The 18,527-nt window shown below is 43.5% G+C and overlaps 1 protein-coding gene across 1 annotated transcript in view; it reads left to right on the top strand.

Moving 5' to 3' along the window:
- Window positions 1-18,527, top strand: part of Moca-cyp (nuclear cyclophilin protein Moca-cyp) — a 321,526-nt gene that overhangs the window by 36,848 nt on the left and 266,151 nt on the right. The window contains exon 4 of the mRNA XM_068348233.1: window positions 18,286-18,373. Coding sequence (XP_068204334.1) covers window positions 18,286-18,373 — 88 coding nt within the window. The remainder of the gene's footprint in view (window positions 1-18,285; window positions 18,374-18,527) is intronic.

The raw sequence follows: 18,527 nt of genomic DNA, 5'->3' as shown, positions 1-18,527 counted from the left end.
CCCCAACGTCCGCTCTGCTAAGGCGGGCTGGCATTAACAGCGAGTGACTGACAAAACCAGCTCCTCGGAGTGAATTGTCGGGTAACCCTTCGGGGTAAACCCAGAAATGAGCTTCGGCTACATTTCACAAGGAACACTCGATGTCGACCTTATACTTGAGGCAGAACCTTAGCTCATTGAAGAGAAACAGAGGGTACCTGTCCAGAGGTTTGCCTCCAGGTGTTGGATAATTTTCCCTTTCCAGGGAGAGTTAACCTCCACCAGGAGTTGAGCAACTTTCCCTTCCGAGGGAGAGTTACTCCACCAGCTACTGTCCAATCTCCCCACTTGCAGGTAGAATTGCAGGCGGAGGCAAACAGAGGTTGGTGGTCTTTCCCGTCCGCAGGAGAGACTACCTTCATCTGTGGGGTTTACACTATGGCGGAACCTGGATTCGTCCATGCCTTTCCTTGCTCTTCGGAGCTTGTCAACAAATGAGTTAGGCAATTGCATATAATTCCTACTCACTGCCGCTGTACCCCTTAGGGTACGAAACTACAGTGATCCCTCGCTACATCGCGGTTCGACCATCGCGGATTCAACACTTCGCGGATTTTTTTCATAACGCATGTATATACATATATCGCGGATTTTCCGGAAATTTCGAAAATACCGCGATGTGCGAGATTGGAGAAAGTAAGGAAAATTGAATCATGATTGATTTCAATATAAATGAAACTTTGAGGAGCAACAAAGATATCATTTGTTAGAGAGATAGAGAGAGGTAAGGAATGGGAGGTAGTGAAAAGTAGCCCACAGAGAGAGATGAGAGAGAGGAGAGAGAGAGAGAGAGAGAGAGAGAGAGAGAGAGAGAGAGAGAGAGAGAGAGAGTTGTTTTAAATGTAATAACAAAAAAATTTCATAGGTTTTAACACATTGGTGCTTATGTAATATCAACTGTATAGACGGTTTGAAAAAGTTAAGAAATGGTATAAACGATACTTTGTTAGTGTATTCGTACGCTCTCAAGAGCGGCAGTTAGATGTCAGCTGATCTGATCACAGCCAAAAGTAATACTAAAAGATCTGATCACAGCCAAAAGTAATACAAAAAGAAGTCAATAATACTCGATTTTTAAAACACAACCCGAAACTTAAAAACAAAAGTACACGCTTTCTTAATGTGCAATTAACTATTTAAAGAGTAGCAATTTTCTAGAATAAAATGATGTTTCCCAAAAAATAGTGATTTGCTGATGAAATCGGATGCCGTATTTTAGCAACGATTGAAATGGATGTAAACTCGGCATAATTTTTTCGTTTCGTATTTAATTGACACTAAGAAAACTAATTTTAGTTTCTTCATCTATATGTAAGTATTGTATAACACGAAGAGAGAGAGAGAGAGAGAGAGAGAGGAGAGAGAGAGAGAGAATCAGCTGTTGTAATCGAATTCCGTGTTTTTGTTTCGTGAGAATTTCATCGCCACGACTAACAACAACATACTGTACTGAACTTTACAGTATTATACAGACTACTGTAATATGATAAAGTAAAATATTTGTAATAACCTATTTTATATGAAATGGGGCTATTTTTTTTTTTTTCTAAATTTACATTTACGTATGTAAAACAACTCTCTCTCTCTCTCTCTCTCTCTCTCTCTCTCTCTCGTAAATTGTTTTCCTGCTTTGCTACGTATGTATGATTTTATATAGATACGGTAAATAATATTTGTAATAACATATTTTCTAAAAGCTTTTACTGTAATATCATTATTTATCACTTTCATCATGCGCGTTAAATGCCTTCGTTTGTTTACTACGATCGAAGATGGAGCGTACTTTATGACGCCGCCCATAAAGAAAAACATTTCATTTGGAAGTCGTAAGAAAAATTAAGTAAAACATTGGTAATAACAAAATAAACATACTGTATAATCAATATAATCGATGCAAAAACTAACCTATACACAGATGTGTACACTAAATGCGTTTGTTTCTTCATTATGATCAGAGATAAACGTAAACAAAACATTGGTTGCCATTTTTTATCGTGCTTTTTGGCGTGTTTAGGAAACGCATGATATAAAATCGCCTTGAATATTTGTTCCTGTTTTAGTTTAGGGTACTGTAGTACATGCATTAAGTGTTCTGTACATTAAAGGGTAGTTTGTTAACAGTACTACGTACAAAGGAAGGTTTTAAAAGTCTGAATATACATGTTAAATAAATAGGTAAATATGGTGTCACTACTTCGCGGATTTTCATCTATCGCGGTCGGGTCTGGAACCTATCTACCGCGATAAACGAGGGCTCACTGTAGTCTCGTTGCAGTTTCCCTCTTGGATTTTTGCCGCAGATGGTGACGACTATGCTTGCATCCACCTCCTTTCCCATCGACAAGTCTCGTAGGCCTTAACTTGGCGGTTATTGCCACATCGTGCGCCTTTGAGCACATTAAAGCTCTTAGAGCTTTGTGAGGCCAAGCTCTTTGTGACCTGTGCCTCATGATGTTTCCCAAAAAATAGTGATTTGCTGATGAAATCGGATGCCGTATTTTTAGCAACGATTGAAATGGATGTAAACTCGGCATAATTTTTTCGTTTCGTATTTAATTGACACTAAGAAAACTAATTTTAGTTTCTTCATCTATATGTAAGTATTGTATAATACGAAGAGAGAGAGAGAGAGAGAGAGAGAGAGAGAGAGAGAGAGAATCAGTTGTTGTAATCGAATTCCGTGTTTTTGTTTCGTGAGAATTTCATCGCCACGACTAACAACAACATACTGTACTGAACTTTACAGTATTATACAGACTACTGTAATATGATAAAGTAAAATATTTGTAATAACCTATTTTATATGAAATGGGGCTATTTTTTTTTTTTTTCTAAATTTACATTTACGTATGTAAAACAACTCTCTCTCTCTCTCTCTCTCTCTCTCTCTCTCTCTCTCTCTCTCTCTCTCTCTCTCTCTCGTAAATTGTTTTCCTGCTTTGCTACGTATGTATGATTTTATATAGATACGGTAAATAATATTTGTAATAACATATTTTCTAAAAGCTTTTACTGTAATATCATTATTTATCACTTTCATCATGCGCGTTAAATGCCTTCGTTTGTTTACTACGATCGAAGATGGAGCGTACTTTATGACGCCGCCCATAAAGAAAAACATTTCATTTGGAAGTCGTAAGAAAAATTAAGTAAAACATTGGTAATAACAAAATAAACATACTGTATAATCAATATAATCGATGCAAAAACTAACCTATACACAGATGTGTACACTAAATGCGTTTGTTTCTTCATTATGATCAGAGATAAACGTAAACAAAACATTGGTTGCCATTTTTTATCGTGCTTTTTGGCGTGTTTAGGAAACGCATGATATAAAATCGCCTTGAATATTTGTTCCTGTTTTAGTTTAGGGTACTGTAGTACATGCATTAAGTGTTCTGCACATTAAAGGGTAGTTTGTTAACAGTACTACGTACAAAGGAAGGTTTTAAAAGTCTGAATATACATGTTAAATAAATAGGTAAATATGGTGTCACTACTTCGCGGATTTTCATCTATCGCGGTCGGGTCTGGAACCTATCTACCGCGATAAACGAGGGCTCACTGTAGTCTCGTTGCAGTTTCCCTCTTGGATTTTTGCCGCAGATGGTGACGACTATGCTTGCATCCACCTCCTTTCCCATCGACAAGTCTCGTAGGCCTTAACTTGGCGGTTATTGCCACATCGTGCGCCTTTGAGCACATTAAAGCTCTTAGAGCTTTGTGAGGCCAAGCTCTTTGTGACCTGTGCCTCATAGTTTCTAACTCTAAGGAGGAAGAAACAGCTGGTCTTAAAGTCCAGCACAGCCTTTTTTTGTTCACTTCTGAGGGGATGACCTAAGGCTACTCACCATCCCCCTTTGCAGGTAAGAGAACCTTAGTTTCGGAGCTCTTCTGCCTCGCGAAGGTCTGCGAGTAACCTAGGTTGATGGGTTTGCAAGACCCTCGTCTCACCTTAGTTCCCATGGTGGGTTTGCGAGACCCTCACCTTAGTAACCGTGACGGGTTTGTGAAACTCTCCTCACCAGCGCTAGAGTAGTGTACGCTACTGTGTCTAGCTGTAAAGGTAAGATTCAATGCTGGTGTTTTCAAATTCTCGTTCACTGGTTTTTGCCGGCGTTCGTGAGCGCTTGCCTGCGTTTTGCGGACGCTCGTCAGCATTTGCTAGAACAGATGGCATTAACTGGTTCTTGCTGACTTTCACGAGCACTTGCCAGTGTTGGCGGATATTCGCCAGCGTTTGCGGACGCTTGTCAGCATTCGCTGATTCTCACCACGTTCGGTAGCGAGCTTATACAAAACTGCCTGGTGTATGTGTATTTTCTGCATTCTTGGACAACAAACCCTTCATACAAGACTTTGCCTCTTCATGGGAACTCTCTTCTCTGAAAAGTTTTACACAACTATAGGCTTTTGTTAAAACTCTAACAAAACTCAAAGTATGATTGTAAGTAGGTCAAGGACAATGGCTCCTCAACATCCGGATCTCAGCATTGATAATGTTTCTTCAACTTAGAATTACCGTATATCCCGTGTCATAAGACGCTACAAGTGGTAAGATGCACCCTTAAATTAGCAAGGCAGTTCTAGAAAAAACTTCTTAGTACAAATCCCTAGTCAGAGACTCTTGCGTGATTACTGTCTTGCACCGTAACTTTTCTTATTTTGGGTGAATTATGAAATGTTTAAGTTAATATTGATTAGCCATAGGCCGATTATCCCAATTTTATTACATATTCATATAAGAAACCTCTAAAGTTGTCATAGTTTCCACCACAACTACACGTTTAGTCAGAGTGTTTGGTGTTTCAAGTGTTGTTTACATCAAAGCAGTGTTGCCAAAGGTGCATAAAATTTTGTTAAAGATTTAAAATTCTAGTACTAATTCAAAAATTCCTCGTACAGCCTATAAATTTTCACACAAAATGTAATTATTGATTAAAGAAATGTAGACATTCTTTTAGGTGCAATAATTTTGTTACTGTTTGTGTTTCTAGGTCTAGTTACTTTTCTGCTAACTTGGTAATACTGCACTCAACAAACAGAATTTTTTTCCAACTGTCCGTTTGTATTATTTCGTAACTCAGGCAACAAAGTCATTATCAATATATTGCTTTATTACAAAATGTCAACAAAATATGAGAATATAGATACATACATCATAAACAACTCTGTCATAGCGTCGTCTGCTATGAGACTATTAGTTGGCATGTTTTCTTGTAGAAGAGGGTTAGCAAGTCATCAGCTGATTACAAAAAAACAAAAAAAAAAAGTTGCTACTGTACTTCATTTTAGTATGTGCAATATAAAAATAAATGATTTTATTACATATCAGTGATAATTGTAGGATTATATTCTATCTCTCGTGAGTTTGAGTGCTTGTATGTCAATAGTTGGGTGTTTGAAGGGTGTCAAACTCCCTTATACAACTTTTTCTTAAGTGTCAAGACGCAGGGTGATTTTGGAGGGCACTTTTCGTGAAAAAAGGTGCGTCTTATGACACGGGAAATACGGTACTCTTTTAAAATTTTACCTGTGATTCTCCAGCAAATTTACTTTTGAGAAACACATTAGGTCTGTGTCTTCTTCAATTGCACAAAAAATTTGCTTATTGAAAAAGTCTTCAGATTTTCAGTGGTCAATCTATTCTGAAGAAGTGTTAGATTTTCAGTGATCAATCTATTTTGAAGAAGCGTTTTAATTCTTTCATTTTACCTTGTTTCGAGTATTGTTCTCCTATCGTCTTCAGCTGCTGATTCTCATCTTAATTTGTTAGAGAGGAACTTACAGTTTGTTAAATTTCTTATTCCTGATCTAGATATTAATCTTTGGCACTGTCATTCAATTAGTTCATTACGCATGTTGCATAAGATTTTTCATAACTCTGACCATCCTTTACATTCATATCTTCCTGGGCAGTTCCATCTTGTTCGTAATAATAGGCATTCAGTTAATTCTAATAGTCAGGCCTTCTCCATCATCAGGCTCAATACTACACAGTATTCTAGAAGTTTTATTCCAGCTGTGACCAAGTTGTGGAATGATCTTCCTAGTCGGGTAGTTGAATCAATAGAACTTACAAAGTTCAAAGTTGCAGGAAATTTTTATTTTGCAGAACAGACTGATATAAGTCTTTTTATGGTTTATATATGACATATCAGTTTTGATGATGTTACTGTTTTTAAAATATTTTGTGATTTTTTCTCGTTTATTTATTTCCTTATTTCCTTTCTTCCCTGCGCTATTTTTCCCTATTGGAGCCCTTGGACTTATAGCATCCTGCTTTTCCAACTAGGATTGTAGCTGGGCTAGTAATAATAATGACAATAAAAGGCTGAAACGAACTCCTGTTGTGCATGCGCTCTCGCCAAGACAAAACCTTAAGGTTATTGCCACAAATATGGGTCACTAACGATGGGTGGAGTTCTTGTTGGAACGCCGAGTTTCGTGTAACATAATCCTTCTGGTTTTTTTTTCTTTGGCTTTGTTGCCTGACAGAATGGAGAGCTTACAAGGTTATTATTTCAAGCCTTCAGTCCCTAGGGAACAGTACGAGTTTCTGATTACATTTACGGACAATAGCAAGCCCTGCCTATAAGGCGGCCAGACAAATGTTGTCAGCTTCTCATTACGTTTATGAACGATAGCAAGCCCCGTACACAAGGCGGCCATATGAATGTTGTCAGCTTCTCATTGCGTTTACGAACGTTAACAAGCCCTGCCCGCAAGGCGGCCAGAAAATCTTTTTCAGCTCATTATGTTTATGAACATTAGCAAGCCCCTCCCACAAGGTAGGTAGGCAAACGGGAAGAGGTATGATGTCTACACTAGCTGTATGTTTTTTTTTTTTTGTGGGCGCACAGCTAGTCGTCGATCAAATTCCATAGGCATTAATGTTGCGATTCATCGCACATCCTTTATTCTCGCAAGGGGGCTCAGACTCTTCAAACGTTCACTTGAAGGCAGAGGTTACGCATGCGTGACCGCAGATGGACATGCGCATTTGCGAGTAAGCAATCTTTCTGCTGATAAGGACTTTAGACCATCTTACAATTAGAACTCCGTTGTAATAAATAATTAGTGTTGAAAGCTATATTCCTTATGGGAAACTAGGTTATGCCTTACTCTTCTTCCTTTACTTAACCAGACATATTAGATATGCGGTCTACCTTCATCCCAGGCAGTTCCTTCCTAATTACCGTTCGGAGGTATTAGTTTTTAAAAAATTACTGAGACCAAAACCTCACATAAGTGAATCTGTTTCCTGGAAGAGAGCATTCGAAACTTATACCAGTTTTGCCAATCAGAGACGAAGAATGCAAACGTTTTAGTCGTTCATAGGAAGGAGGTCTCAGTTATCAACGTTCTCCAACCGAGTGTGGACACAATTATGTTTGTCCGTATCCCTGGTCTGTGTTAATGGTCCGTAGATGGACTTATGTATACATTACCTGTCCAACAATAGATTGAAGATATGTCTCAATCTTACATTACAGAAATACTGTAGTTGTGAGATCGGTCGTTACCGACCAGTCTCTTAACCGAAAGCGATCGCTAAAGAGATTTACCCTGTACTGTAATAACATCTTCTTCCAAGGCGTACTGGCTACCGGTTTACCGTTTTTTAACATACATACTCGGCCAACTCCCATTGGATTGATGGCAGTTGGAGAATGAGATTCTTCCCCCCCCCCTTCATACCAGATGTATGCAAAAGGTTGCTCGTCTTCGTCATCTTGACATCAGCTTGAGATGTTACTTGCTACTCAATCTTTAGACCACTCAGGACGACACGAGGAGAATTGACTTTTTGCTTGAGGGTTAAGGTCGTTTGTTCCACTCAATGGAACTTGCTAGTCCTTTTGTTGACGACCGTACTGGTTGTTGGTTGACCAGGTAGTCTAGAGCCCTTCCTATTTTTCGATGATGGGGGAGTGGGCTAATTTTTTCATTATGGGTAAGGTGCTGGTACAACCTGTCTCCCGCAGTCTTAATAGCCTTTTATGAACGAATGCCTCCTCATGTAGGAGTGTATAACGCTACCCACCAGGCTGCTGCGAGAGACAGGTCGTATAAAAATACCTTGGTCCATCCGGCTTGGACGTAAACCCAGACTATAGTTTCGCGAGAAAATCTTGTGCTGTGTTTTCACCCATTCACTGAAGACACTCCTCGCAAGTGCACACAGGTAGCAATTACCTGTAAAAACTGAGAAAGGCTTGCTTTTCCAGCCCTCTCCTCGCAAGCACATGCTCCCAGCAGGACAAACTGGATGAGGTGCACAACCCAGCGCACCTTACCAGTCTTCGCCATGCCAGTGCACCTTACTAGTCTTCGCCATGCCAGCGCTCGCCTTTGCAAAGAGGAATGGCAGGTAGCTTCCCCTTCACAGACCGATCATCATCAGACATTCCACCCTTGATCAAGACCACACTATGCAAGAGATCAAGTACCGGAAGAGCTTTATCATGAGAGGCAAATTGCTAGCACCAGTGGCAAAACGGCTGGGGCATCTTACATCTCTCGAGAAGTTAGTGCCCCACGGCTGCCTCCACACATGGTCTCTTCAGTGACAGCTAAAGACCATCTGGTCTCAGCACAGAGACCCACCAAGTACCATAGTACTGGTGGGACCCAAACAGAAGAGAGACCTGAGTTGATGGGTGTTAGACACCAACCTCCTCAGAGGAGCAGATCTTCTCTCTCTTCCCTTGGATTTGCTGCTCTTCACAAATGCATTAAAAGAAGGGAGGGGGGCCTCATCTGTTACACCTGACGGCATCTGGACTTTGGTTCGAATCTGAAAGGCAGAACAACACAATCTCCTGGAAATAAGGTCAGCCCATCTGGCCCTCAAGTACTTCCATCGGCTCCTTTCAGGGCAATACGTAGCACTGATGAGCAACAACACTACAGTAGTGTCCCACTTAAACAGGGAGATACCTTTTCACAGCACATATGCCTGCTAGCTGTGAAAATCCTAAGGTGGATGGAAGAGAATTTTGTAGCCTTAACAGCCTGCTTCATCCTGGGCGAGAAGAACATGCTGGTGGACAATCTGAGCAGGAGGACTCGGATAATTAGCTCTAAATGGACAATTGACCTGTCCGGGACATCCCTCAACTGGAATTTCTTGTGTAATGCTCACCAGTACCGGACCCACAAGCTTTCAGGTAGGACGCTTTTCAACACCCATAGGACTAGATGAACGTCCATGCGTTCAACCCCCCTGTCATGTGTAGATAGAATAATATAGGAAAGAATGTTAAAACATGTGATTTTTCTACTCTTAGAGAAGCAGAGAGAGAGAGAGAGAGAGAGAGAGATAAGGTCCCGCTATTGTTTATTGAAGCTGTCATCGTCAAGATATTTATTATGTGCCTAGGCTGGTGGTCTTTGAGCACAACGATCCCCTGTCTATAGCGGACCAAGGAACCCATAGGAGAAGAAGAACAGTGTTTGTCGCCGAAGGATATACACATTAGCTGAAGGAGTCAACGTTATGGAATTTGATTACACCAGCAGAGCGTTCGCCTAGGTGTTATCAGCGGTTTCAAGGAACACCAATGAGGATGAAGAAACGAGAAAATTTCCTTATATGGAACTGTCCATAGTTAACCCCTCCCATACAGGGATATATAAACTTCCACGCGATCGAGAGAGAGGGAGTACGAAAGAGAGAAGAGGAGGAAGCCCGAGAGAGAGAGAGAGAGAGAGAGAGGGAGAACAAGCTCAGTAAAGAAGAGAAGGCGTAAGGACCAGAATGCAGATGTAACCAGCTTTGTCCGAGATGTCCTAACGAGTTGCCTCCCTCCCTCATTACCAACGACGAAACGCCAGACCTGAAATACCTCCGTCCCTGTCAACCGTCGAGAGCTGTTGAGAAGAGTAGTATATTCTTTTTGTATTATTTATCTACCATCTTGACTGTTCCCCTATTTGCTGGAGTGTAGTTTAATCAAATGATTTTCTTTGTTTAGTTCAGTGCTTCCTAAGTACTCAATCAAGAAACATTCACCTTTGACTAGTTGTAAATAAAATTATGTTTTCTTTTGCGAGTTTTCTTTCTATATTACCTATTGTTTCATTTTGGTTTTCAGTCGAGGAGTCCCCATTTCATTAATCAATTCAATAGAACCTGGTTCGATCCCCACGAGGATCGTAACACCCCCCACCCCTTCTGCCTAGTAAGGAGGCTACTGTACAAGGTAAGGGCATTGCAAAATCTATCAGTGACCCTCATAACTCTGGTGTGGCAACATACAAAATGATTTCTTGACCTTTGCATCTTCTCACAGAGGCACCAAGAGAGCTCCCTCCACTTCCCGAGCTTCTCGGACATCCATACATAAAGATTTCCAACCAAGTGATAGCATCACTACGTCTTCACACCTGGAGGCTATCCAGCAACTACTCACAAAGAGAGGCTTTTCGAAGCCAGGTGCTAGTTGTATGGCAAGATACCTCCAGGAGACGTCGTCTGTAGTGTATTATGTGAAGTGGTCCGTCTTTTGGGGTGGGTGTCATGGACGGTGTGTCTCCACTCAATGCCTGTAATCTAGCAGCAGAGGGTTTCTACTGTATCTCAGGGGGAAAAAAACTCCAGTTAGTGTTGGTGGGGAAAGGCTTTCGTTCAGCCTTGAACATTGTCTTCGAACTGAATTGAGTTAACATATCCTCCTTGATGGAATTATCACTCCTCATATGAAACTTTGAGCGTTCCTGCCCTCAGTTGGAAGTTAGAACACCTTCTTGGAATGTTATCATGGTCTTACATTCCGGGAAAGGAACCTCTTATAAGCCTTTATGTCAAGCCTTGGATAAGGACTAGATCTTAATGACGGTTTACTTTTGGCCCTGGCCTCTGCAGGTAGAGTCAGCGAGCTACATGGTCTTCGTATGACATCACCCATTCAAAGAGATGGGTAGCAGGTCGCACTCAGTTTTGTCTCTGAGTTTGTTGCAAAGATTCAAAATTCGTCCATAGTGAATCCTAAATTTGGGCCTTTTCGGATTGGTATTCTCTGATCTGTAGCAGACAATCCTGATCAAGTGTTATTATGCCTCGTAAGGACGCTGAGGTTATATTTCAAAAAGATGAGAAGAGGTTGACCCCAGATCAACAAGTTGTTTGTCAGCATGGGGAAGACCAAGAGGAGAATCACGAAGAACTCTATCTCCTCTTGGATCAGGCGAGTGTTAGAAAGGGTATGGGCCTCAGACACCTAGCTGTCAGGTAGACATCCTGGTGTCCATGATATCAGGGGAGTAAGTACTTTCCTTGCATTCTGAAAGAATTTTCTTTTTAGCAGGTACTTCAAGCAGGCAGGTGGAAAAGTCAAACAGTGTTTACGTCCCGCTACTGCAAGGAGTCTAGACAAATTCTCAGTAGGTCCTGTGGTGGCTGCTCATAGTGTGATCTAAACACCTTAGCTACCTTGTGGGACAAGTATCAGAGGTTTGAGGGTGGAGGCTACCCGCGAAGTAAGTCTAGGATGAAAATGGGAGTGACTGGCCACTTTCTACTCCATCTTAAACTCTCTAGGGGTTTGGCATTCAGGGGACTGCACAGTTGACCAACCTCAAATACATGTACAGTATATATATGTTATGTCCCCATCCTCCTGTCATGGAGAGGCGGAAAGAAATGTACATTAGTAGAGGAGTGCTCGTCCTCCCAGTGGGAGAGATGTCTTCCTCACCACAAAAAACAATCAACCGTAGAGATCATTCCCCTTTCTCGTCTTCTGTCAGCAATGACAAGAAACTTAAGATCTGTCTTGCGGTGAATGTTATCCCCATCTAATTTTCGTTTCAGAAACCCACTGATGCTCCAGTCATGATGACGACCATCATAATTGTAATTCTTTATTGCCCAGCGTTGATAATGTACAATATGAACTTGAATCAGTTCTTGTAGTGGATCCCCTGGCTACGGCCATTGTGCTCCCTGAGCCATATCCTTTAAATATTTCATCTATCCCAGATTATCCTGTTATGAGTGCATTGAGTGGAGATCACGGTCAGATTACACAGATAAGATCATTCCCCTCTTGGAGGTGTCTCCAATTAGAGCTTTGAAAGTATCTCCGCGTTCCTGTCATTTCCCCCCATACTGAGTCAGCCTTATTGAAAGATCCTTATTACCAGTCTTCAGCTCGAAATAACGAGCAAGGCCTACCTTGTGCGCCTGGTGGTCCTCGGCAGAGATCTCCTCATAAGAGTTCCCAGGATGCATCAGTGGACATATCATCTCTTTATTATGACAGTGTAATCGGACCGCTTCAGCTGTGCCCCTCCCCCACCCAAGACTTGATAACGCCAAGGTCCTCTAAACAAATATCTCCTTCCAAGCCTAATAACGCTGTGAAGCTGAGTATAACAAATCATGCTTTACTCAGAATTTCAGCTATTAACAATTTAGCTAGGCTGAACGTCCAGGGCACTAACAAGTCTGAACATGCCGCTGTATTTAAATGTGATGATGTCACTGTACGGGCCACCATCCTAACGCGTGATGTAACTCCTCTGCGTCTTAGGCAGACCAACAGGTCTAAACAAGTTGTCACCCCTAAGCATCAGTACATCACAAAACATGCTGCCATGATGACGCGTGAGAGTATTCCTTTGCAACTTGACAATATCAAGGCTCAAGCTAATTTACGATCAACACACCCCTTACTTTAAGATTCACACAGAGTTTTATATACTTTTGGCTGGGAAATATAGTGATAAAGCCTTGACTTATGCTAGCTAATAACAATCTTGTGTCTTTTGATAATGACAAGCCTATTAATCATCGTGACCAGCCACGCTCTAGCTCTGGGCCTAATGTTCAAGATACTAAAACCATGTGTTCTACAGAACGCCACTTTATTTCAGATAATTCTTTGCAGGAAAGAAGAAGGGGTGTGAAATGTTTCTCCCCTTCCCATGAGTCACTCCCACATCTGACATGAATGAAGGAACTATCAGTGGACGATGTAGACGTGGCCCACAACATAGGTGGTTAAGGTGTCTGAGTCTTGAGAACTCTCGCCTCTTAAATCGAGCTCTGAGAGAGACTTCAATTCCTCAGCCTTGCGCTCAGTTGCTAGAGGCAAACGTTCTTGTAACGAGAGTAAGCTGGATTCCTCCTGTTCCTTCTCCAGCTCCTATTCCCATCACAATATGAATGACACAAAGGAAAGAAAGAGACATTTGAAGAAGAATTAAGAACTCAGGAGCTGTTAAAATGGAACAACAGAATTATGACATTACCAGAATTAATGATTCTCAGGAGAACCTCAATGCGCATGCGAGTACTAGCTCTGATGATGTACCCCCACCCCATTGAGGCCTGTGTATCAGGCTCAGAAGCCTCAGGCTTTATTAAGTTTATGAGCATCATCCGTCTTTTGTATTTATTGGATGATCATCCTCATGCGCAAACCGTTAACAGATGGTGCGCTATTGACCCTTATTTATCCACAGTCTTTGAGCCCCAGACACAGGTTCAATGTGGTGCTCTTTAATTAGACTAAAGATACGCTAGACTTTCTGAATACACAAGTCTCGGCATCAGAAAACTCGATTGTTCCGTAACTGAAATACAAACCACGCTATTTACATGGGGTAATTACTTCGGCGTAGCTGAAATGACGAGCCATAAGAATTTTAACGAGGGTTTACTACCCCTCCGCTAGTTAGCAGGGGGGTTAGGGAGTGGTAGCTTGCTACCCCTCCCCCCTCACACACACAGTGAAGGCTTCACTTTACTTTTGGCTCGGAGAGACGACAGACCTGTCTGCGCTCTCCTCCGTTTTTGACTGCCATAATCTGTTGTGCTTTTTCTTTCAGTGTGTCTTTGAAGTTGGCCTCTATTCTTTCATCATGTGTACGTGCCCTGGACAAGCCGGCCGCCCTTGTGGTACCTTTATGTTGGCCTTGGACACCGATCCTCACTCCTTATGCCCTCAGTGTAGGGGCCAACGGTGTGATAGGTCTAACGTATGTATCGAGTGTAGGGAGTGGTCTACCTCCCAGTGGGAGAGGTTTGCCTGGCGACGCAAGAAGAAGGCTAAAAGGGATATTTCTCCTTCAGAGGCTCCTTTGAAGAGAGAAAATCCCAAGACTTCTTCTTCCGTAGCCCTTTCCTCCTCCGAAGCTCCCACTCGAGCGGTCTCTCTCGAGAGGCCGGCGAGTGGTAGCGTAGACCATATTGCCGTTGACCGATCGCAGGGTGCGGGAGAGGTAGTTGCCTCCCATAGCGAGGCAGCTGCCCCTCCTCCCCCGGAGGAGGATTTAAATATTGATTTTCCTGTTAATAATAATGATTTATTACCGCTTTGGGCTTCCTTGGAGCTTCAGGGTTCGCCCTCCAGGGAAGCCCTGTTTGACATGATCAAACTGGGCGCGGCTGTTAAACAATCGCCGACGACAGCAGAGATAGATCCTCTGTCGGTCGTTGACGTTGTTGTAACGGAGGCATCGAGTGGTTCTGCTCAAACTCCTGTGTCTGTTGTTGCTGAGGTAGCTGAAGGCTTAGGTTCCCCCTCCGAACATCCTTCGAGGGAGGAACTAAGTCCTACGGTCTCTCTTGCCAGTGATTCTCCCCCCTGGGGGAGTTCACTAACAGAGACTCTTCTGCGGAGGCCCTACGAAGGTCAGAGTTCTGATCCAACGGCCCCTCGTGGGCGTATAAGACGGAAGGCTCGTCCTCCCCTTCGCCGTAGAGGCCTTCCTTCTCCTCACAAGGGAGTTAGGAGGCGCCTCTTCGGCTCGTCATCCCCGCAGTCCTCTGCGGAGGAGACAACTCACTGATCACCGATCCTGCCAGCTACCACCTTAGACCTCTTCAGGGATCGTTCGCGATCCCCGTCGGAGGATGGTCGTCCTTCGGGACTTTGTATCCAGTCACCCTCCAGACATGCTGTCCTGCCATCTCCTTTCAAGGAGGATGCGCGCTACGTGCCATCTAAACCTGTCATTGCGCAGGCACCGGTCCCTTCGCGACAAAAGGGCAATGAGCGCAAAACTGCGCATCATACCCTGGCGCGCCAGGTTATACCTGCGCGCCCTCCTGCTGTTGCCGCTGATCCTGATTTAGCGCCACGGCGCTCACCTGCCCGCGTGCACGCAAATGTTCCAGTTAAACGCCAGGGTTTCCCTGCGCGTCCACAACCATCTACGCGCCCGCGCCCGCGCCCATCAGCTGTTCCTGAGATAGCGCTCCCGCGCCCACCTGCGCACACGCGCCCTGCAGTTCCTGACAAACGTGCGGTCCAAGAGGCACCTAAGTTATCGCACAGGCGCTCACAGGTGTCTCTAGACCTCCAACACTCTTATACTACTAAGGGTGATGCGCGCCAACCTCGCGCTGTTCCTGTTATAGCGCAAACGCGCTCGCCAATGCATCAGCGCGCTTCTACATCACAGCGCAGTCCAGGAGGTTCCCAAGATAGCGCATGGGCGCTCACGGGTTCCCCTGGACTCTCTGCTAACGGCGCGTAATATAAAAACTGCGCACAATGTTCCAGTAGCACGCGAGGTCCCAGCTGCGCGCCTAGTTCCAGTCGCACGCGACGCGTGCCCATCCCAACAGTGCACACCTACACGGTCAGTTCCTGCTGCGTGCCCTGCGCGCCCATCGCAACAACGCACACCTGTTCGCCCACATCCTGATGCGTGCCATGTGCGCCCGGCTATCTCACAATCGCCTAAGGCAGCTGCACAACCTGCACACCTCGCCTGCGCGCCAACGCGCGAACTCGCTATCGCCAGGCGGCGCAATCGCGCCCACGCCCGGTCGTGACAGACACGCGCTACCGTGCACTCGTACTCATCAGTAGCCCGTCAGCCCACTGCGCGCCTTTGCATCCAGCCTTCTACCCCTCCTCATAAGATAGCTCCTGTGCACCAAACGCCCTCGCCATCTCCTACAGTTTTCTGTGTTTGGTGTTGTGGAAGGGGTATCTCTCCCCTCGATGCCTCTGTTCCAACCATAGCGGAGTTTCTTTTATACCTTCGGGAAGAAAAGCTTCTCTCGGTCTCGGCAGTCAAAGGCTACCGCTCAGCCTTGAGTCTCACCTTTAGACTGAAAGGAGTTGATATTTCCTCCTCGGAACTTTCTTTGCTCATACGCAGTTATGAGCTTACTTGGCCCCAGGCAGAGCTAAGACCTCCCCCTTGGAACGTGGTTCGGGTCCTCAGGTCTCTGAAGGCTTCCCCTATGAACCACTACGCCAGGCCTCAGATCGCCACCTCACGTGGAAGACGGTGTTCCTGCTCGCTTTGGCTTCGGCCAAGAAAGTCAGCGAACTTCATGGTCTATCTGCTGATGTCTCCCACTCTAGGAGATGGGGGAAGTAATCCTCAACTTTGTCCCTGAGTTTATAGCTAAGACTCAAAATCCAGGTGTGCCGGACTCCAGGTTCGGCCCATTTCGGATAGAGTCTTCGTTCTGTAACTGAAGATCCAGACCAACTGTTACTATGTCCAGTGAGGAGTCTGAGGTGTACTTAAAAAGAACAGCAAAAGCTTGCCCCCGTGTGCCAGCACTTTTTGTCAGCACGGGGAAGGTCAAGAGGAGGGTCACGAGGAATACTATTTCCTCCTGGATAAGGAAAGTAATCGAATACTCTCTATATTCAGATCCTCCTCTGTCCAACCGACCCAGAGCTCATGATGTCAGAGGCATTGCAACGTCTCTGGCGTTCAAGAAAAATTTTTCTGTGGCACAGGTATTGCAAGCGGGCGTGTGGAAGCGTCAGACGACCTTCACAGCCCACTACCTGAAATACGTAACCCATAGGAACATGGAAACCTTCTCCATTGGTCCTGTGGTGGCCGCACAACAAGTGATCTAATGCCTCAGGCTCCTTGATGAACAAGTAGCAGAGGGTTGAAGGCTGAGGTTACCCGTGTTAGTCTAGGGTGAATGAAAAGAATGTCTGGCTCACTTCTTTCTTTCTCCTTCTCCCCCCCCCCCCCCCCCCCCCCCCCCGGGGAAATAGCTCCGCAAGACCGAAGCATAGCTGACCTCACCCTCTGCAGGTAAGAATCATTTCCCTTGTGCATCCTGGGTATGGATGAATACTTTGTTACATCACCAATACCTCATGAGGGAGGGTATTGGATATGCCTTGGAATCCTCGGGTTCCTACGTGAAGACAAGCCACGAGTCTCTCTTACACAAGCTTCTGCTGGCCGCTATCAGTGAGTTACCTTGTAACTACTTTGATTTTAGCGAGGGTAGGGTTCCCTCTACTATCGATCACAGATCGAAATAGAAAGGACCCCGGTCATGACCAAGGCCGGTTGGTAGGACTTCCTCCCTCCTAAGAGTAAGTCACCCTAATAAATAGCGAAGGTTTGTATCTGTCGGAACAAATAACAAATTTGGAAATAATTTGTATTTTTCCTAACATACAAACCTGAAGCTATTTATATAAATTGGCCCACCACCCTGTCCCCCTAGAAGTCCTGCCAGAAAGCAAAAGTGGTTACTCAACCGACAGGTGTGAGTGAGCGGGGTAGCTAGTCTACCCCAACCCCCTCCCGCTAACTAGTGGATGGGGTAATTATCCCTCACTAAAATTGTCTTGGCTGGTTTTCAGCGTTGCTGAAAGTAATACCCCTAATAAATAGCTTCAGGTTTGTATGTTAAGGAAAATACAAATTATTTCCAAATTTGTTATACTTATATTGATAAGCATCTGTGTGAAGTACAGTACAGTATTGCACAGTATATTACTTAGTTTTTATTATATGACTTGTAGACTAGTATAAGGTGTGTGTAAAACAACCAACATAACTTTTATTTTATTTTTGTCTTTAATATTTAATGAGATTGATGCAAAGTCAGAACTTGGGAGTTTTGAAAAGTAATGTAAAGAGTGGCATTACCGTACTATTCTTCTTGAGCTCTTGTCCCAACCCTACACTTGTATTTGGGGAAGAAAGGAGAAGGAAAGTCAGATGTGTGAGCAAATGAAGCAGTTAGCTTTTCCAAAGTTGCCTTTAGAGACCCAGGTGCTTATGTACATTGGTAATCTATGGCAATGAGGCCAGGATTATTCTTTTCTTTTTTACCAGATTTGGACAGGTTGTGTGCATGAATGACTTTATTAATTGGTTTGTTTTGAAGAAACAAATTTCATTTTAGAGAAAATAGTATTTATATAAAATGAATTATGATGTAATTTAAAAGGTTTCAGTGTGTGTTAGTACAATATATGTAATTCATGTATATTTTTTACACAGACGAGACATTTGACATTACCCATGAGGAACCCTTTTTGCTATCTATGGCAAATCGAGGAAAAGACACCAATGGATCTCAGTTTTTCATGTAAGAATTACCTGTTTTTTCTGAACTCTTGGACCCTTCTTCCCATATTCTAAATTGTTATTTGCATGCCTGTTTTCTTGTTGTCATTTAAAGATATGCATGTTGGCTTTTATAAGAACCATATTAACTTGAAGATTTTCTATTTTTATATTTA

The sequence above is a fragment of the Palaemon carinicauda genome, chromosome 24 (genome assembly GCF_036898095.1).
Source record: "Palaemon carinicauda isolate YSFRI2023 chromosome 24, ASM3689809v2, whole genome shotgun sequence".
NCBI classification, from domain to species: Eukaryota; Metazoa; Arthropoda; class Malacostraca; order Decapoda; family Palaemonidae; genus Palaemon; species Palaemon carinicauda.
Note: the sequence above shows the minus strand (reverse complement) of the source record. Positions and strands in the feature narration are given on the sequence as shown.